This window comes from Myxocyprinus asiaticus, chromosome 30 (assembly GCF_019703515.2).
Source record: "Myxocyprinus asiaticus isolate MX2 ecotype Aquarium Trade chromosome 30, UBuf_Myxa_2, whole genome shotgun sequence".
Lineage (NCBI taxonomy): Eukaryota > Metazoa > Chordata > Actinopteri > Cypriniformes > Catostomidae > Myxocyprinus > Myxocyprinus asiaticus.
The window spans coordinates 12,570,550-12,592,639 of record NC_059373.1 but is presented as its reverse complement, the minus strand read 5'-3'; the positions used below and the strand labels follow the sequence as shown (position 1 = coordinate 12,592,639).

General features: G+C 37.8%; 1 protein-coding gene across 1 annotated transcript; it reads left to right on the top strand.

Moving 5' to 3' along the window:
• The first annotated feature begins 4,854 nt into the window (after positions 1-4,854).
• Positions 4,855-21,465, top strand: LOC127421403 (activity-dependent neuroprotector homeobox protein 2-like). The gene is made up of 4 exons (XM_051664431.1): positions 4,855-5,062; positions 17,495-17,612; positions 17,726-17,818; positions 17,953-21,465. Exons 2-4 carry the CDS (start codon positions 17,505-17,507, stop codon positions 20,635-20,637), a joined length of 2,886 nt encoding a protein of 961 aa, XP_051520391.1. The 5' UTR covers positions 4,855-5,062; positions 17,495-17,504; the 3' UTR covers positions 20,638-21,465.
• Positions 21,466-22,090: the final 625 nt, after the last annotated feature.

Sequence of the window (22,090 nt, the reverse complement as noted above, 5' to 3'; positions counted from 1 at the left end):
TTAGCCTCCCATTCAGCTCATGAAAACATGCTGCGTGATCATGAGGAAGAATTACATCAAGATGAAGACTGGAATGCAGGTGCGGAATTTATATAGATAAAATAGACTACTCTCTTGCCATTGCTGGCATGCCACTGATTACCCCTCTGCGTGTTAATGCTGGAACGCGTGCCATAGGTTGCCGACCCCTGCCATAACCTTACATTACATAGGGACTATTTATTCTAGTGGAGGGATGGGACTTAATGAATTTGCTTATTAAAATAAAAAATAACCAATAATCCATTAGCAGTCCGAACTGTCCTTTGTAGTGTTCTGATATCTGATTTCATAGCTGAACCAAACCAGACAGTTATTAAAGTGCAGAGGACAGACTCAATGACTGCTGAGTAAAACTGGATTAGTAGCGCCCATGCCAGGTTGAACTTTTCTAAATTAGCTCTATTTTCCTGCTGGGAAGAAAGAATTCCCTAGTGGAAAAAACATCTTAAACTGGTAGCTGTGTTTTGGAACATGGTAGCTGGTTTAAGCTGGTCATAAGCTTGTCGAAGCTGGTACTTTGTAATTTGTTACTTTACAACCCTACCAGCTTCGACAAGCTTATGACCAGCTTAAACTGGTAGCTGTGTTTTGGAACATGGTAGCTGGTTTAAGCTGGTCATAAGCTTGTCGAAGCTGGTAGGGTTGTAAAGTAACAAATTACAAATACTCACATTACTGTAATTAAGTAGTTTTTCCCAGGAATTGTACTTTTTTAAGTAGTTTTAAAATTGTATACTTTTACTTGAGTACATTTTAAGTGCTGTAACTGTACTTTTAATGCACTATTATCCCACCACCTGTGTTCGCCTGATTTTATTTTTATCTATCAACATGATTGACTAGGGAGAGTCTTGTGACTCCCTCAAATCAAATCACATGTAAAACAAAACTTGAACAGCAGCTGTAGATCAGGCGCCAACTGTAATGGATGTGGAGGATGCCTCAAACACATTTTCAACACCTGAACATCACAGCAGCACCTGAAAGGGCTTTTCGCAGTGAAAAAGGCCAATTGACTGTGTCATGTGAGTTTAACTTGCTCAAGCCAGATATCAACATTAATCCTGCCTCTAATTTGAAGAAACATATCAAGTTACATTTCATATTTCTGATTACTAGATAACTGTGTGTCAATAATGTAGCCTGTAATTTAACTATCTACCACTGAGATTATCGGGTTGATGTGAGAGATTAAGGCAATGTTATCAATAGGGCTGGGCGATAAAGCAATCTTGATGTTTATCTGAAAAAAAAAGAGAGAGAGAGAGAGCGAGAGAGAGAGAGAGAGAGAGATGTCCTCGATATCGATGATAAACTTTTGAGTAATTTTCTAGAACAGGGGTGTTCATTACATCGATCGCGATAGCAAGACAACCTCTGGGTGCTTGATCTAGATCAAATATAAAAGATTGACTTTTTATTTCCTGAGGTCTGTAGCTAAGCACTGTTTGATTGACAGGCGGCTAATGTCTGTGCGCTATTGAGGGTTCGCGCCTAAATGATCAAATAAACTTTAGAATTCCGCCAATGCCCGTCTTGGTGAGGCATTAATGTAAACGCAGACGGTTTGGTCTAAAGTGAACTTTAAACAGTGGGACAAAAAGCGTATTTGCATCAAAATGTCAGACTTCAAGTGTACATGTAACTGAACTGAGCACTGTCTAGTAGGCTATATCATATAAAGGCTATTAATCAAACAACAATAACAAGGAAACGAGAAAACCACTCACTACTTTTGGCTGAATAACTTGAGTAGCTTTAAAAGTATTAATGTAATAGAATAAAACAGTGACATTTTTAATAATACTATTTTATTTTTTTTAATAATACCGACCCCTAATGTAGAGATCGTGTTAATTTGTATAATAAATTACCAGGAAAGTAGAGATGACCAAATAATTTATAATTATGCTTAGCCTTTATCATGTTTTTTCTAATGCCTGATAGAAAAGTATCAACCTTTGTAGAGCAATACTTCAGGCAGAATATCCCATTCGTCACAAACAAAAGAAAATTGTGCATCATGCATTAGAATGAGAACACAAATATTGCTGGGCTTAAAAGATAAAAGAACTAAATCAATGTGGAACACTGTATCTCAAAAGGAGGACAATGTGGCCCCCCATGTGCTACTTAAAGAAATAGTTCACTCAAAAATGAAAATTCTCTCATCATTTACTCACTCTTATGCCATCCCAGATGTGTATGACTTTCTTTCTGCAGAACACAAATGAAGATTTTTAGAAGAACATTTCAGCTTTGTAGGTCCATACAATACAAGTGAATGGATGCCAACATTTTGACGCTACAAAAAGCACATAAAGGCAGCACAAAAGTAATTAATATGACTCCAGTGGTTAAATCCATGACTTCAGAAGTGATATGATAGGTGTGGGTGAGAAAAAGATCAATATTTAAATCAATATTTGCTAGAAATTCTTCTTGCTGCCCAGTAGGTGTTGATATGCATGAAGAATGTGAATCACCAAAAACAAAAGAAAGAATGTGAAAGTTAAGGTGGAGATTGACTGAGCAGGGAGGAGAATTTCTAGTAAAAATGGACTTTAATATCGATCTGTTTCTCACCCAACCTATCATATCTTATCTGAAGACATAGATTTAACCACAGGAGTCACATGAATTAGGCTACTTTTATGTAGCACCTAAAATTTTAGCACCTATTCACTTGCACTGTATGGACCAAAAATGGCTTTGAATGGGTATTCTTCCAAAAATCTTAATTTGTGTTCTGCTGAAGAAAGTCATACACATAAGGATGGCATAAGGGTGACTAAACGATGAGAGAAGTTTCATTTTTGTGTGAATTATTACTTTAAAGCCCAATGTGGCCCCTGTACCAAACAACTGCTCTACTGCCTCTATTGTGCGGGACATGACGCGCCAAGTGACCCTGCTTTTTTAGTGTTTTTTTGCATTCCTTGCATTGTTTTGAACATGTTTTATGTGCAACAATAACTCTCTCAGTCGGCATTAAGGAAAATTTAGACCCTATACATAAACTGATTTTAATGTAGTTGTTTCATACATTCTTTTAATTTCTGTAGTCATGTCGCCCTTTTATTTATTTTTTTAAAATCAGATTCATGTAGTGTTTACACTATCATAGATAAGTGATGTATTTTAAAAGTTGTCAATCACAAACACCTATAAAATACCTATTTTTTTATTCTTTCTGGCAAACAGCCATAAAAGGGAATGTAAATTATGGTATGTGTGATCATTTTTAAATTGCAGCATCGAGTTTTTATAATAAAGGAGCATAGATTTCACAACTCAGTACTCAATGCTCACTACTCATGAGTACTTTTAAATAAGCTACTCTTTTACTCTTACTTGAGTAGTTTTTAGGACAGGTACTTTTACTCTACTCATTTTTTAAGAAGTAACAGTACTTTTACTTGAGTATTATTTTTCAGTACTCTTTCCACCCCTGGAAGCTGGTTATTAGCTGGCATGAGCTGGTCCACTCCGAGCTGGTCATAAGCTGGTCAACCAGCTACCATCTTCCAAAAACCAGCGTGACCAGCTTGAGCTGGTATGACCAGCTGGTAGCTGGTCCAAGTTGGTCTCCCACTGACCAGCTTGGACCAGCTCATGGCCAGCTTGGACCAGTTTATGACCAGCTTAAACCAGCTAACTTGTTCCAAAACACAGCTACCAGCTTAAGCTGGTTTTTCCACTAGGGCTGTCAAGGTTGTCATGAGAGATCTGACCTTTGTTAAGCACATTTGGACCAAAGGTGTTTTAAGATATCTGGAGAAAGCTATTTATGAGCATTCCGATTCATCTCTATGGCAGTGCTACATGGGTAATTTTGAATGGCTATCAATGGGGAAAAATGCTTTTTAGCACCCAAAGGTGTAGTTCCCGCATCTGCCAGTAGGGGCTAACTGGGTCACGCTAACCAGCCAATTCCTGACCCCTGTTTCGGACCTGACAACCCCTTGGTTGCACACATGTTCTTCATTATATAGAAAAATGCATGCGTTGATTTGGGAAAAAGTGTCAAGTCAATAAAATGAATGACGCACGTTACGATGATCTTAATAGCGTTATTTAAAATGTTATTGGGTTATTATATTTAAAAACAAATCACATGTTGGCTGAAAATTGCCCACAGACATTACCTTGAAGCTTGTTACAAATATTTACCTTGTCATTTTTTAAAAATTTGATAGTAACGTAAATCGGAATTTAAAAAACAATTGCGAACAGAATAGTCTTGAGTGACCAAAACTTATAATAAAACAACAAACTACTTCTCATGCATTGTTTAGTGTAATTTTGTGTATTTCATGCCATGACACAACTGAATCGTAACAAATTTCATGTACCGTCATTGCAAGTAGCTAAAAGCTGTTTTTTTCATATGCCTTTTGGTGGAATCAAGTACTCATTGTCTATTGGCTGAAGAGTAGTGGTGTGATATGACTTCAGCCAATAGGGCACTGCCATCTAGTGCTGTTTCTTAGCAACCAGCTGACTGCTCAGTAGGCCCTCTAGTGGCTAGCCTTATACATTACAAGTAATGGCGCCCCCTTGTGGCCACACCACTTTTCAGTAAAGGCTGTTTAAGGAGGAATGTTTGAAAGACTGAAACTAACCACAATCAGACAAGTTAACAACAGAAAAGTTGAACATACTACTCCACGTGCTTGCCACTAATAATCAAGATAAGAGGTATATAACAAAGTTTTTCCACATCAAGCGTACTGAAATTGGATTGGCCAGCCGGCCAGTATGATAATTATGCCCTGACGTCACTTCCCATTTGTTCAATGCGCCATTTTCTCGACTCTGAACGGCAAGCACAATAAATGAGTCCTACTTCCAAATATTAATAATCACTGTTCATTACTGTTTTCCATACTTGAGAGCGCAGATTTATAGTTTGAACACCCTGTTCTGCTTCCACATCTTCTATCATCGGTTTTGGAGTGCACACGGATTGGTGAAAGTAGCTAAATCCCCTCCCAGATTCGGTTTGGCGCTGGAAAAGGTAATGTCCTCACAATTAGAGCAATGGGAACATTAGCAATTGCGTTCAGTTGTAGCGGGCTCGATATGATGGTGTGCTGTGCAGGAAGTGCAACGAAGCCCGGTGCCCGAGAGCTGCGAAGAGGTTACTTTATGACATCACTGCGTTATTAAGAAAAGCGCCGATTGGAACGAATCAGTTGGCCTGCGGTTTGAAATCATTCCTGACGGAAATTTCTAGATGTGAAGCTCATTATAAATTCCATTTGGATTTTTAAGAATTACGGGGGGAGCACCTAATTGTTTCGAATTTATGACATGTGGTGGATTTGTCGGGTGTTTGGTCATCGATCGTAGCTAATGCTTGTAGTAAATAATTTAGATGTGCGTTCGCGCATATTAACGTTTTCAGCTTTTGCAGAGATCTAGTGTGTTTCATTTGATCGGCTGATTAGGAGCTTAGATGGGGAGTATGCTCATGCATTGGTACACAATAACTTTCATAAGGCCAAGTAAATTTGCCATTGCCATTATGTCCATTTCTGAAGATCGTGCATGTGAACTTGTAGATAAGATTTTTTTTTTTTTAGTTGTTTTGAAGCCCCAAGTTCAAAAGTTATATTAAGATCTTTTTTGCATTGAAATTTTTATGACAGCACCCTTTCCAAATTCTTATCACTGTAATGGATTTGTGTGTGTGTGTGTGTGTGTGTGTGTGTAAATTGGAAAGTGTTTTAACATAATTGTATTTGTTGTACTGCTTTATGCTGATTTAAATATAACAACCTTGTTTTACATAATTTTTACTGTAATACAACAAAAGATTATTTTTGACAGTAATGTGGTAACAGTATAAAGAGTATATGACTTTAAAGGAATATTCCAGGTTCAACACAAGTTAAGCTCAATCGACAGCATTTGTGGCATAATGTTGATTACCTCAAAAAAAATTTTTTCGAATTGTCTCTCCTTTTCTTAAAGCAAATAATAAAATAAGGAAAAAAATTCTTACAGTGATGCAATTATAATGGAAGTGAATGGGGGCCAATCCAAAATCGTTAAAATACACACTGTTTCAACAGTATACCACCAAGAAGTACAAAATATGCGTGTTAACTAGATTGTTAAAATCGCCTACTAATCTTTTCAATGTAAAGTTTTATTACATTTTTCAACTTCTTTGCTGTAACAACATAACACTGTAAATCCTGAAACAAATGATTTAAAAACGATGACTTTACAGCTCTAATAATACACCAGCTTTAACAGAATTAATCTAAGTGCTTTGATAAAATTATATATTATATTTTAATAATAAAATTATTAAACCCTCAAAAAAAAAAAAAAAGGCCCCATTCACTTAAACTCACTGTAAGCTCGACATTTGCTTCATTCTTTTTTTTTTTTTTTTTAAAGAAAAGTCAAAATAAATTTTTGTGATAATCAACATCGTGCAACAAATGCTGTCAATTGAGCTTAACTTGTAATGAACCCAGAATATTCTTTCAATGAAAATTACAAAAATTTCCAGGCCAGCTTTACATCAGAGTCTTTCTAGCAAGTCAGTCCACTGTCGGCCATCTTTGGAACACTCCCGGGAAGCTATTTCCAGTCATTCCAGTGCAGCTCCTATCTACTTGAATGGGGAAAGATAGAAATCTCCAAAACAATTGGTCAAGATTACGATTAAAGAACATATTTCAAATCAGCAGTAAAATCTGACAACGCTGGTATCACAAATTGCACTTTACCTCAGATTATGCTAAAAACACAATTTTCCTGGCTCTGTATAGCTAATGCGCATCTCGAGATGATTCATAGGTGATATTTGTATCTAAATCAAATTTAATAGAAGTGACCTGTCTCTGCTAAATAGTCTCTGTTTACAGTCAGTAGAATTTGGTGAAAAAATTACTTAATTTATTATGAATAAAAAATGAAAAAAGCTGTGAAGTATTGTATAAGCTACACACATGCCGTCCTCATGTTACCCCAACAAGATAAGACTTTGAGTGTGAGTTAAAATACTGTAACAATATTAATTTTGTCATTGCATTGAATAAGAGCTCTGTAAAACTTCAGAGGGGAGAACAGAAATCACACAACCATACTGTACGCTGAAAATTAACAATATTACGCATGTGCATATGTGGACATGGTCCATGGAAATCATACACTTAAAAAATAATTATCATATTTGTGACTGCCCTTTGTTAATTAACCTTAAGTAACCAAAGTGGCATTCAACTGATCACAAAACAGCATTAACTGTATATGGTAAGAGTTGTTATCTGTAATTATTTCAGATTTCTAATGACTTGCATTTTAGGGATGCACCGATACTACTTTTTCTCTTCCGATATCGGAAATCTCAGTATCGGCCGATCCCGATCCGATACCAGTATTGTTTTTGCATAATCAGTTTAGAATATCAAGTTCACAGTAGTTTAATGCGCTTGTTATTCAAATTCTGGTAAAAAAGCACCTCCGGTGCCATTCTAAATGCATATTATAAGTGAACCGAACTATTGAGTATGTACATCTGAGATGTTGTTCGTGACGTGAGTAGCGCTCAAATATTGCGCACTGCGTGAAGGCTAAAAATAGCCGCGAGTGTGTGTGTAAACAGAGCAGCGCCATTCACTAACGCACTGTTGCTGTGCGTGCATTTTATATATTTACTTATTAAATGCAGCCTTTTGTGATTCACAGAGCTATTGCACATCTTCAAGTGGCTTTGAATAAAATGCATGAGTCATATGAACTACTTTGTGTTTTTATGGTTCTTTTATGTCATTTTTGGAGCTTGACAGTAACGAACATGACTAACACACAGTATCGGATTTGGATTGGGCACAATGGACCGATACCCGATCCATGTAAAAGCTTCAGTATCGGAGCCGATACCGATCCAGGTATCGAATCGGTACATCCCTATTGCATTTGTGTTTTGATACAGTTTGAGAAATATAGAAATTGTTTCAGGGCTCCAGACTGCGACTAAAATGGTCGCAAATGCAACCAAAAATAAATCAATGTGACTATTTAAATTCTAGTTGCCATTGTCGACAGTCAGGATGTGCCCTTTCATATCTGGATTCGTCAGGTATCATCTTGTGAGTTATTGAATACATCTTTAGAGCGCCAGTTTGTCTCGTGCCACTTTTCACCCTTTCTGTTGATGAAATGAGCTCGTTGGCTGCATGCAACAACCAACACAGTGCGAGCCATGAAGTCTGATTCATGAACCATTTTCACATTTTTGAACCGTGTCTTTATAATGAATCACCCGACAAGAGCTCGTTTAAACTCAGGAGCTCAGGCCAGCAGTTTGAATTCGAGTCACTTTCTCAGCAAATCAGCCGTCAGTGAGACCACAACTGGGAGCGCAGACATTTTAAAATAGTTGTCCCATGTGTATTTTGGGCTTGTTTTATAATGAAAAGTCCTGTGTTATGTACCAAATCTTTTTTTTTTTCTTCTTTTTTCTGGTTATTATTGAATGGGATTGGAGTAGCACAATAAACTGCATCAGGGATTTCATTTAATTTGCACTCTTGTTGTCTTTGTGTCTGTGCCAAAAAGTTACAGTAAAGAAAGACTAATATATATATATATATATATACACACACACACACACACACACACAAACACACACACAAACATACATATACACACTGGTGGCCAAAAGTTTGGAATAATGTACAGATTTTGCTGTTTCGGAAGGAAATTGGTACCTTAATTAACCAAAGTGGCATTCAACTGATCACAAAGTATAGTCAGGACATTACTGATGTAAAAACAGCACCATCACTATTTGAAAAAAGTCTAGACAGGCCCCATTTCCAGCAGCCAACACTCCAACACCTAATCCTTGAGTAATCATGCTAAATTGGTACTAGAAAATTACCATTATATCAAACACAGTTGAAAGCTATTTGGTTTGTTAAATGAAGCTTAACATTGTTTTTGTGTCACATTATTATATAAAATATATATAATATAAAGCCACATTATTCAATAGACTGGCTTCAAAAATGGCAAAAATGAAACAGCTTTCTCTAAATTCTCGTCAGTTAATCATTGTTTTGAGGAATGAAGGCGATACGATGCTTGAAATTGCCAAAAAACTGAAGATTTCATACAAAAGTGTATACTAGGGGTGGGCGATATGACCAAAATCTTATATTACGATATGAGTCATTTTAGATCACAATAACGATATTTTGCGATATTGTAGTTCTTTTTTCTGGAAAACCAATAAAAAATGGTTAATATAATAAATAACCATATTGTAATGCCTATTTTTGGAAAACCTGTCAGTGAAATAAATACTTTTTAAATGAAAACTAATTCCTCTTATATAATTGTAACTTTATTTAGAACATGACAAAGTTAAAAATAAACACTCAGTTTTAAATCAACATTACCATATACTCACTTTCACATTGTCACATTTTAGTCTGATATTTTGTTGATCAGATTTATTATAAAATTTCCTCAAGAAACTGAAGATCTTTTCAAAGCAAAAGTAACAAAGAAAATATTACATCATTTTAGTAAAAAATACGCAACGAAAATAACATGTCTTGTCAAAAATATATGTAAAATGTATTTATAAACGTCTTGAGAAAAAAAAGAATGAATGCAAAGCTCACCTTTTGGCTTTTATAATATTCTTTAGCGTGCTTCATTTTAAGGTGGTAAAACAGATTGTTTGTATTAAGTGATTATCGTCGTGTGACAATTTGCAGATTAATCTTTGTCATTTTTGTGACCCAGATGTCGCACCTGTTTTAATAACAATCTCCCCTTCATTTTCTTAACTTTTCTTTTGATCACATTAGCAAAAATTCATCAATTGATGGAGACATACTGATGTGCGGTGTAGTCAAGCTCACCTCGGCATGTTAAAGAGATGATTCAAGTGTCTGGATCACAGTGATGCTGTCCCGGCAGTGTGTCAGTCAGATCACGGTGGACTTCTGCCTCCTCTGATATAGAGCGCTCGGAACCATCCCACAAAATCAGAATAGCAAAGAATCAGCCACGAGTTTGTGGGCGCGTTTGCGCCGTTGCCTGATCTGCTTAATTCCTTTAGTGAATCTGGCGTTAAACCAGCGTGCACAAATAACTGGCAAATTCATTCCCTGCTCAAGCCTGGTTTCAGTTTCACGTGAAGCATGCCCACTGATAGATATGGTCACACTGCGCACATGGATATTTACATATTGTGATATAGAAAAATCTCTGTCGATTGACACTATATCGTCATATCGCCCAGCCGTAGTGTACACTACAGTCTTCAAAGACAAAGAACAACTGGCTCTAACAAGGACAGAAAGAGATGTGGAAGGCCAGATGTACAACTAAACAAGAGGATAAGAACATCAGAGTCTCTAGTTTGAGAAATAGATGCCTCACATGTCCTCAGCTGACAGCTTCATTGAATTCTACCCGCTCAACACCAGTTTCATGTACAACAGTAAAGAGAGGACTCAGGGGTGCAGGCCTTATGGGAAGAACTGCAAAGACAAAGCCACATTTGAAACAGAAAAACAAAAAGAAAATGTTTAGAGTGGGCAAAGAAACAGACATCGGACAACAGATAATTGGAAAAGAGTGTTATGGATCTTAACCCCATTGAGCTTTTGTGGGATCAGCTAGACTGTAAGGTGCATGAGAAGTGCCCGACAAGACAGCCACATCTATGGCAAGTGCTACAGGAAGTGTGGGGTGAAATGTCACCTGAGTACCTGGACAAATTGACAGCTAGAATGCCAAGGATCTGCAAAGCTGATATTGCTGCATGTGGAGGATTTTTTGATGAGAATCCTTTGAAGTATTTTAAGAAGTTCTGAAAAATCTTTTCAAATTGTAATAGTAATTTTTCACGTTATTAATGTCCTGACTATACATTGTGATCAGTTGAATGCCACTTTGGTGAATAAAAATACCAATTTCTTTCCATAAGAGCAAAATCTGTACATTATTCCAAACTTTTGGCCGTGTGTGTGTGTGAGTGTAATAACCAGGACACACCCCGATCAGCCACAACATTAAAACCACCTGCCTAATATTGTGTAGGTCTGGTTGTTTTTTGTTTTTGGCACCATTCAGAGTAAATTCTAGAGACTGTTGTGTGTGAAAATCCCAGGAGATCAGCAGTTACAGACATACTCAAACCAGCCCATCTGGCACCAACAATCATCAATGCGATTATCTAATCAGCCAGTCTGTTGATGAGTGGGGTCAACAGAAAATAGCCAGACTGGTTTGAACTGACAAAGTCTACAGTAACTCAGATAACTGCTCTGTACAATTGTGGTGAGAAGAATATCATCTCAGAATGCTATTCTGAGATGCGGGTTGGCGCTGTTTTGGCAGCTCAAGGGGGACCTACACAATATTAGACACTAGGCAGGTGGTTTTAATGTTGTGGCTGATCGGTGTATATATTAAATACTTGATTAATGAGCTATCAGCTGTCTTTGGCTTTCTATCTTGTTTTTGAATAACAATCTAAATCAAGCAATTCTGTGATGTGGGAACTAAAACAGTCATTTGGCTGTCTGGAGCCCGCTGTTTTCTGCATGAGTGACATGAGCAAAGCGTGGTGTTACATAGGCTAAATCTAATTCTGCATGTTTTTATGCACTTATTTTACTGTGAAATTCAAACGAACGGCTGAACATAACTTTTGAAGCCTACTTATAATTTTATTTTCTTAAAAGGAAACTGAATGCATTAACTAGAAAAGATATGACGTGAAATTAAAAGTTTTCAGCCAAAACAGGCATATCACACGGTAAATAAAGTGCGCAATTATAATGATTGTTGAGTTTGATTGGTGTAAAAAAAAAACAAAAAACATTAAATTTGACCTGGCTGTTCACACTGAAGACACATTGGAAAAAGATCAGATACGTATCCGATTTATTTCCACATATAAAAGTGCCCAAGATTGGATTTGGAAATGTCAGATTCAAAGCACTTGTTGCAGTTCAGATTTGCTATATTCAGGTTGTCAGTCCAGATACGATTTTTGTGCATATCCGATTGGAATCCGATCATATTTAGGCAAAAAATCACATGAAATAAATTTTTTATAAATCCGTTTCAAGCTACATTCATATAATCCTATTCAAATCACATTTCTGGAAACCATTTCAATCTGACAGCTTTTATCCAGTGTTATTATAGTTAATGAAAACTAAAATGAAAACTAACTAAAATAAAAAATACAATTATTGTAAAAAAACTGAAACTAAACAAATACTTTTTCATAACTCCAAAACTAACTAAAATAAAATACAAATGATCTCATTCATTTTAGTTTTAGTTTTTGACATAATATGGTGAACATGGGCAAAGTGGGACAATTTTTAAAAAAAATTTTATTGACCCTTTGAATTGTGATCCAAACGACACATTATAACTTTGAAGAAAGCTTAAGATGTCTTCTACCTTAGTCAAAGGAACAAATTAAGAAACATTCAATACTGGGAAGAAGAATCTTTGAATATCCTCTTTTGACAAAATCCCAGATGTGTTTAAGCAGCAGGGCCTACTGGTAAAGTGGGATAGAGGAAAAATGATTCTCTAGAATATATGTACGCTATATTGCCAAAAGTATTCGCTCACCCATCCAAATAATTGAATTCAGGTGTTCCAATCACTTCCATGGCCACAGGTGTATAAAATGAAGCACCTAGGCATGCAGACTGCTTCTACAAACATTTGTGAAAGAATGGGCCGCTCTCAGGAGCTCAGTGAATTCCAGCGTGGTACTGTGATAGGATGCCACCTGTGCAACAAGTCCAGTCGTGAAATTTCCTTGCTACTAAATATTCCACAGTCAACTGTCAGTGGTATTATAACAAAGTGGAAGCGATTGGGAATGACAGCAACTCAGCCACGAAGTGGTAGGCCACGTAAAATGGTCAGCGGATGCTGAGGCGCATAGTGCGCAGAGGTCGCCAACTTTCTGCAGAGTCAATCGCTACAGAACTCCAAAGTTCATGTGGCCTTCAGATTAGTTCAAGAACAGTGCGTAGAGAGCTTCATGGAATGGGTTTCCATTGCCGAGCAGCTGCATCCAAGCCATACATCACCAAGTGCAATGCAAAGTGTCGGATGCAGTGGTGTAAAGCACGCCGCCACTGGACTCTAGAGCAGTGGAGACGCGTTCTCTGGAGTGACGAATCACGCTTCTCCATCTGGCAATCTGATGGACAAGTCTGGGTTTGGCGGTTGCCAGGAGAACGGTACTTGTCTGACTGCATTGTGCCAACTGTGAAGTTTGGTGGAGGGGGATTATGGTGTGGGGTTGTTTTTCAGGAGCTGGGCTTGGCCCCTTAGTTCCAGTGAAAGGAACTCTGAATGCTTCAGCATACCAAGAGATTTTGGACAATTCCATGCTCCCAACTTTGTGGGAACAGTTTGGGGATGGCCCCTTCCTGTTCCAACATGACTGCGCACCAGTGCACAAAGCAAGGTCCATAAAGACATGGATGAGCGAGTTTGGTGTGGAAGAACTTGACTGGCCTGCACAGAGTCCTGACCTCAACCCGATAGAGCACCTTTGGGATGAATTAGAGCGAAGACTGCGAGCCAGGCCTTCTCGTCCAACATCAGTGTCTGACCTCACAAATGCGCTTCTGGATGAATGGTCAAAAATTCCCATAAACACACTCCTAAACCTTGTGGAAAGCCTTCCCAGAAGAGTTGAAGCTGTTATAGCTGCAAAGGGTGGGCCGACGTCATATTAAACCCTATGGATTAAAAATGGGATATCACTTAAGTTCATATGCGTCTAAAGGCAGATGAGCGAATGCTTTTGGCAATATAGTGTGTGTGTGTGTATATATATATATATATGTGTGTGTGTGTGTATGTATATATATATATATATATATATGTGTGTGTGTGTGTGTATATATATATATATATATATGTGTGTATATATATATGAAATACATTTTTATATATTCTTCTACACTTTCACATCATAACATTAAGTTCACTTTTACTTGTTTATAAGCTTAACTAGATTTACCTCAAATTTCTGTCATTTTCTTTACCATTGCTTTTGTGGGAAAATAAATGAGTTATGCCACACATTCCAAAGTAAAATCATCAATTTTAAACCTCAAAAAGTTAAAGGGATAGTTGACCCAAAAATTTAAACTCTCTAATCATTGACTCACCCTCATGCCATCCCAGATGTATAAGACTTTCTTCAGCTGAACACAAAGATTTTTAGAAGAATATTTCAGCTCTGTTCGTCCATACAATGCAAGTGAATGGGGTCTGAAACTTTGAAGCTCTAAAAAGCACATAAAGGCAGCACAAAAATCATCCATAAGACTCCAGTATTTTAATCCATGTCTTCTGAAGTGATCTAATCTGTTTTTTCACTGTACGTCTTGCAATTGCAGTCTGCAGGAACAATCATGATTTCAAGCTTGATTACACTTATTAGTACAGTTCACAGAGTGCTAGAGGGGGCTGGGAAATATAATCGAGCCTGAAATCATGATTGCCAAGAAGACTGCTGATGTCAAGATTTACAGTAAAAAAGGACTGAAATATTAATCTGTTTCTCACTCACACCTATCATATTGCTTCTAAAGACATGGATTTAACCACTGGAGTTGTATGCAAAACTTTTATGGTGCTTTTGTGCTTTTTGGAGCTTCAGAGTTTTGGCCCCTATTTAATTGCATTGTGAGGACCTACAGAGCTGAAATATTCTTCTAAATATCTTCATTTGTGTTCTGCAGAAGAAAGTAAACAATATACATCTGGGATGGCATGAGGTTGAGTAAATGATTAGAGAATTTACATTTTTTTTGGGTGACCTAACCCTTTAATTGTATACTCCCCAAAGATTAGTTTAGTAAATGATTAATAATCATTTAATGAAATACATATGGATACAATGTGGATCAAGCTTAAATGCCTTTTGTCACTTTGCCCGTATTTGCCCTATCAGGGCTCGACAATAAGGACGGGGCCAGCGTGAGAGAGATTTGGACGCACCAAGGCATAGTCGCGTGCAGACACAGAGCGCACTTTCCTAGCACTGTCCTCGCTCTTTTCCAAGTGTCTTAGCAGCAGCTATTACCAATGTGTAGAAAATAGAAGGAAAACAGTCTACTTCATATCATCCTCATGAAACACCAGTTACATTTCTCATTTCTGGACCGTACAGGTGTTTCTGTGCTTTGTGCATCAGTCTTTGTTGGTCTTTAGGTTGTCTGATTTTATGTTAAGAATGTGAATATAATTCACAGATTAAGTCTAATATCTCCCTAATGTATATTACACGTCACAACCGATTTGGTAGCAAGTCTCTTCTCAGGGATTCATATGTTTATTTAATTCAGCCAATAATCACATCTTTAACTCAGTGATTAAATCTTTGATCCTGTGTGTGAATACACTACACATGGGCAAAAGTCGCATGACAGCATGACTAAACGGGTGACAGAAAACCCATCATCTCCTCCACAGAACTCTTGGCTTAAAAACTCATGTGTAAATGGCAGGATGGCTGATTTATATCTGTAAAGTGCTTATATGGGATTACATAAGGCATAAATCATATCTTGCTAATTATACATGCGATTCAGTTTGCGGGGCATTGTCTTAAAAACATAATATATGTAAAAAAATATTTATGTTTGGACATTTTTAAAGCCATGATGGTAAAAACAGCTATTTATTATTTTTGTGTTGGGCCAGTGAAAATTTTGGCAGGGCCAGTAAAAATCTGAAGCGCTGGCCCGACTGGGCCAGTAGAAAAAATCCTTAGCGTTGAGCCCTGCCTATGTTATACAATTTGCAACATTTACAATCCACATTAAACATGAAAATACCACTAGATAGATGTAACACAAGACTTCCCAGAGAAACGTAATGATGTTAGACTTTTTAAATTTCACCAGTAAACGCTCAGCTTTGCAGCCATAAAAAAATACTAAAACTAAAATAAAAATGAACTAAACTGAAACTAAAAAACACTGAGAAAACTAAACTAAAACTAACAGACAAACTGTGAAATCTAAACTAAATTGTAAAGACAAATTGAAAATAAAATGGAAATAAAAACTAAATTAAAAATCCAAAATTATAATAACACTGATCAGATCTCTAGTGGCTTTTTGCTGTATGTCACTTCTTCACCCTACTTTGACACGGTATTCGTCACACATTGTTGTAGGAAACATGCTGGCAGTGGTGGCGTACTGTAGGTCTAGCTGAGAATATTATTAATGGAATTTTCCTGCCCGCAATCTGAAGTTCGACAGCCCATCATCGATGGCTGGACCACACACCGCTTTGAACTGTGATACCAGGCGGAGACGTCAGAGTGAAATAAAGCAGCGCATGCCAGCTTCCTCCGTCTCTGCCGTTGCCTCATATAAGGCATAGTCCAGCGCCGCAGCTACACATTGCCATGTTAGAAGCTAAAATCTCTATTCCATTCCCCTCCATGTTTTTTTTTTTAATTGCTTACTGATGCAACATCATTGATATAGCAACCAGTGCAGATATGCCAGAAAATAAAGATAACCACAGGACACACAAATCGGATCTGATCAGTTGCGATACACATTGCGGACAGTCAGTCATGAAGATTGGATTCGGATAGGATACACAAAATCTGATTTGGATTGACAGTCTGAACATAGCCATTGTCATTCAGTTAACAGATCTGTGTCACACAAAATCAAATCAAATAAAAAATCTGATTTAGGCCATAGTCAGCAGCAGTGTGAACGGAGTGTTAGACTTTTTAACTCTATGGGAAATCATTTTTGATTAACTGTTACTTGGTGTAATAGCAAGAGACCATTTTAGGCATGTTATCTGAGGCTTTGTTCACAGTACATACAATTGTGATTTGTTTTTCAAATACAATATCTGCACAGGGATGAAATCAGATCCATGGTTCAGACAGTGTGGTCAAAATCCGGTGCATCCATATCAGTTTCCATAGTAATGATGGAGGCATCATCAGCATGATTCTGGCAATATATTTTTTTTCCAAATTTGCTCTTTTGGAAATGAATGAGCTGTTCACTATATAGTATGTGTAATGTATTAATCTGACAGTTTAGAAATGCATTTCCAAAAACTGATTGTATGTGCTTTGGATAAGTGTTATTAATGTGGTTGCAAGTTTATATATATATATATATATATATATATATATAATATATTTAGACTTCAAAAAGTGGATTTGAGTCTAATATTTTATACCAGTCTGAAACAAACCTTAGCAATTTGACAAGAAGTGTTACACAAAATGCCGCTAAACCTGCCACTGAGCTTTTATTGCGGACTTGCATGATTATGATTTTAAGAAGATTTAAAGAAAACTATTATTTTTATTTTAAGAAGAACATCACAAAATCATGACATCTCCAGACGGATTCTCTTTCAGGTGTAGGATCATGTATCAATTTCCAGTCAGAGGGTTGGAGAAGATCCGCAGAACAAGAAAAAAAGTGAAAAACATTCTTGGAGAATTTGGACTTGAAGAATGTCTTAGTTATGCCAAGGTATGATTATGTTTGTAATTCGCATACAATGAAACATGACAGACCACAGCTAATACACCTAATAACCTTTTCACTTAAATTACATTAAAATCCCTCTACTTGCTTATAAACAGGATCTCCAGGAATTCTACCCAGGCGACAATGTTTTTGATGCCACAGACTGGTGCGATTTATCTGATGGGTTCGATGGGCGGTGGATAAAGAAGGTGATCTTAAAATTTAACTTTTTTTTGAATGTGCTTAGCTTTATGGAGCAAAACCTGTTTAAACAATGAGCAATGTTGTGTGACAAAAATTGGCTGAAATTCTAACCAAGCCATCTCCCCCTCTTCATCCTCAGTGGGAGTATCGGACACGAGGATTGTGCTGCAGCTTATGTGAGTTCTCTGCAAGGTCCTGGCATGCCTACAGAAACCATGTTCAGCGTTACCACGATGAAGAAGAGCGTCTATGCAAGCTTTCGTCATGTACTTCCTGCCCGTTTATTGCCCACCCCAGGGTGGTTTCCAAGCACTGCAAATTGTTCCACGTCGAGGACCCAAAGTTAGAATCTGGTGCAGTCCCCCAACTGCCTGCAAGAGCTGTGAGCGGCACCACGTTTCAGTGTCGAAGATGTCATTTGCAAGACACTCTCTTGTACAGTGTGAAAAAGCATGTTCTCCTTTATCACTACACCTCCACATTGAACAAATATGCTGGGCAGAGATCGGCGAGGGAACTTGGTGCCTTGGGAGATATTTCTCAGAAATTCTACTGCAAGAAGTGTTATGTATCAGCAGAGACATCTGAACACCTACTGTATCATCTTCTAACCTCAGAAAAGCACAAGGAGCTGGATGTGCATATCAGATCTCTAATTTTTGAAACTGAAAGTAAGAAACAATACCCTGTTCTAGCACCGAAAGCCCACAGCACTTCTGCTGTCATAATGATGAAAGATCAGCCAGCAGTAACTGGTACACTGGCTGCTGGTGGAATCAAAAGAGTAGAAAATGGTGGCTCTGCTATCATTTCTGCCTCTGGAACCAACCAACCATTTCTTCCCACTCAAGCTTCTGCCCTGGTTCAGCTTGCAAGTGCTGAGGCGAAGGGCTTACTGAGGCCTGGAGTACCAATGGCTTTTCAGAACACCCAAATTGGGAGACCTTTATCTGCTGCTGCTCCTCCTGCAGCTCCCCACCAGATGTCCGTTAGAGTAGGCCTCCCTGGTCAGCCACAGTTGCAACCTATATCCCGCCAAATTGTCCTACCACCAGGTGTGCGCCTTAATGTACCTACTATTAGGCCACCAGCTCCTCAATCCGTACTTGTTAATCCAAGATTACCCCAACCGAGCCCAGGAGGCACCATGATGACTTCCCAGTCCCTTCTGAGTCATTTAATCCCAACAGGCAACAAAGTCGATGGCTTACCCACCTACACTTTTGCACCTTTGCAGGTCTTATCAGTCCAGTCAAATAACTCCCAAGGAGTCAGCAAAGCACCGTTGCCTGTGTCTCAGAACAACCCAGCTACTCAGCAGAACAAGCAAAACAGTGCCCTGCCAGTCCCCAAGCAAACCAAGAAATGGATCACCTGCCCTATCTGTAATGAACTCTTCCCATCTGATATCTACGAGTCCCATCCAGAGGTTCACAAAGAATCATCAAATAAGCCCAAGCTCGGCCTGGCTGCCCGTGCTCCTTTCTTGAAAAAGATGCCAGACAAGACGGTTAAATGCCTGACTTGCAAGATCTTGATATCGGAAAGGGGTGTTTTCGAACATCTGCTTCATGGGATGCTCTGTTTGTTTTGTACGGGGATTTTCTACTCCATCAAGCAGCTTGTTGACCACATACAGATGGAACATAATCAGACCCAAAAGAGCAACTGTGACTTCATGCGACGAGAATACCGACTTTACACCGATGAGGCAGGGAATCTGCTTTTCCCGTATTTTGACATTAGGACCACGGCTCCTAAAATAATAATGGGCGATAAAGAACTCAATCTTGCGTTGGTCACCAGCTCCCTCGATCTGATCTTTTTGAAGATGTTGCCCAACAATCCTCAGGCTGTTTGCAAGACGCCCATACCATCCAAAATGTCCACACCCAAGCCTGATAACACAGAGTGCCCCTTCTGCTCCGAGAAGTTTCTGAACAAGGAAGCCTATCAAATGCACCTCAAAGAAAAGCACTTCATTGTGCCCACTCTGCATGCTATACTTAAAACCCCATCGTACAGATGCCTCTACTGTGGTGGTGTATACACTGGGAAGACTACTACTAAGGCCATTATTGTCCACTTGGGTAAATGTCGCAGTGCACCTAAGAGTCTCAAGGTTGCTGAAAAAATGAGTTCTGGATTAGCTGTTACTCCCAAAGCGAACAGTGCATATGTGTCATACCCAGCCCATCCTAAACAGATCACTGGTCCAACTCCAACTTCAGTCCAAGCCTCTGTTCCTGCCATAAAAACACCAGAAACGGAAGCAGAGTTACAGAGCCAGCTACGGCTGGAAATAGCCTTTCGAGAAGCTATGGAGGCAAATAAGAGAGAGAGAGAAGAACGGTTGGCAAGGAAGAGAAAGCTAGAAAAAGATAGGTTGGCTGGCCTGATTCCCCCTTCACCTGAAATAATCATCGATCCCTCTGTGACCTTTGCAATAGATCCTTCCGGAATGGAGGTGCGCTCCTTTGAAGAACGTCGTGAGTTTGTCAACAAGTACTTCAATACGCAGCCTTACCCACTCAAGAAGGAGATAGTTGCCCTGAGTAGCCGTTTACTTCTTAACAAAACTGATGTTGCTTGCCAGTTTGGTGGAAAACGTACCAGGTGTATGAAGAATATGCAGAAAACCAAGGCTGTAGTACTATTAGGCTTTAATATGACAGAGCTGATGAAAGTCCAGCATGATCTTTTTATCCCAGAGATAGAGCCGGAGAAGATGGTCACTGAGACAGAAGAAGCAGAAACGGTGAAAGAAGCAGAAACAGTGAAAGAAGCAGAAATGGTGACCGAAGCAGAAATGGAGCAAGAGTAGCTTCCCAATTGTAGTAAAGATAAGGGAGGGACTTACAATGCAAATTTTATCAAGAGCATAAACAGTAGTGTTCCTTGAAACAATGCAAAGTATGTACAATTCACACTGAATCTAGTTAACCGAGTAGAAACAAGAGTTTGAAACAAGCAGAAAATGTGTTTGAGTTCACCTGCTGTTCATTAATGTGTGTGTGTAAACTTTTAAACGTGTTTTTTTCCTTTTCATATTAAACCTTTTAAAGGATACACCCATTACTTTTCAATGAGGCATTGCTTCATGCAAGATTCATTAACTTAAAAGTAACATTTGTTTTTTTTGTAGCCCTTTCATAGTTCTAGGGTTTGAAACTTTGATATTTGTGCGGTTATACCTTTCTTGTATGTCAAACCTATTTTTTATTTTATTTTTTTAAATGGCATTTTCCATATATATTTGTTGTTACTTAAGCATTTATGAAGTTTTCCATTTTCATGTATCTTCCTGTTAATCACTTCCTTGTATTGTCAAATTGATTTCTATCCTGCTTGCCTTTATTCTTATCTAAATCTGGTATTCAAATTGTTTTGATTCAGATTTTGGCCAAAACTTATTCCTCAGTCTAGTACGAATGAATGCTACATGCAGTGACATTCCCAACAAATAATGCTTACTGAAGTGTGGAGCCTTGTGAAAGGATTTGATTTGTTATAGTATATCTTAACTGTATCTGTATTTAGTAGACTATTAGTTTTGTGTTTTATTTTCCCATTTCAATATTGAGTATAATAAATGCCAAATCCAAGCTTACACAATGAAAGGGTGAATAAATAAATTGCTGCATAAACTGTACAGATGCGAGTGCCATTAATTTAATTAGAAATTCAGTATGTCATTAATAATGGCCCTTCTGAAACATTGGAAACTTATTTACTTTCATTGTATGGAAAAAAAAATTATTAACATTCACCATATTTCCTTGTGTTCCTTGGAAGAAAACATCATATGAGTTTGGAAGGACAAAAATGTGAGTGCATTTCAAACTAATTCTCATTTTTTGGGGAAACCATCCCTTTAACTCTCACTAAGAGAAAAAAAAAATTGCTTTAAAGGAATGTTCCGGGTTCAATTCAAGTTAAGCTCAATCGACAGCATTTGTGGCATAATGTTGATTACCACAAACATTTATTTAGACTAATTTCTCCTTAAAAAAAAATAGAAAATAAATAAAAATCTGTGTGACACAATGGAAGTGAATGGCCAATTTTTGGAGGGTTTAAACAGAAATGTGGAGCGTACAATTTTATAAAAGCATTTACATTAATTCTTTTGTTAAAACTCATGTATTATTTGAGCTGTAAATTTGTTTAAATTGTAATTTTTACAGTCATTTTAGGGTTTGTTGACATTACATCATCATGGTAACAAAGTTTTGAAACTGGCTATAACTTTACACAGAAAAGATTAGTAAGCTATT

Coding starts and splice junctions, on each gene's coding strand:
- LOC127421403 (XM_051664431.1), top strand. CDS start 17,505: ATGTATCAATTTCCAGTCAGAGGGTTGGAGAAGATCCGCAGAACAAGA. Junction 17,613..17,725: donor AATGTCTTAGTTATGCCAAG/GTATGATTATGT, acceptor GCTTATAAACAG/GATCTCCAGGAATTCTACCC. Junction 17,819..17,952: donor ATGGGCGGTGGATAAAGAAG/GTGATCTTAAAA, acceptor CTTCATCCTCAG/TGGGAGTATCGGACACGAGG.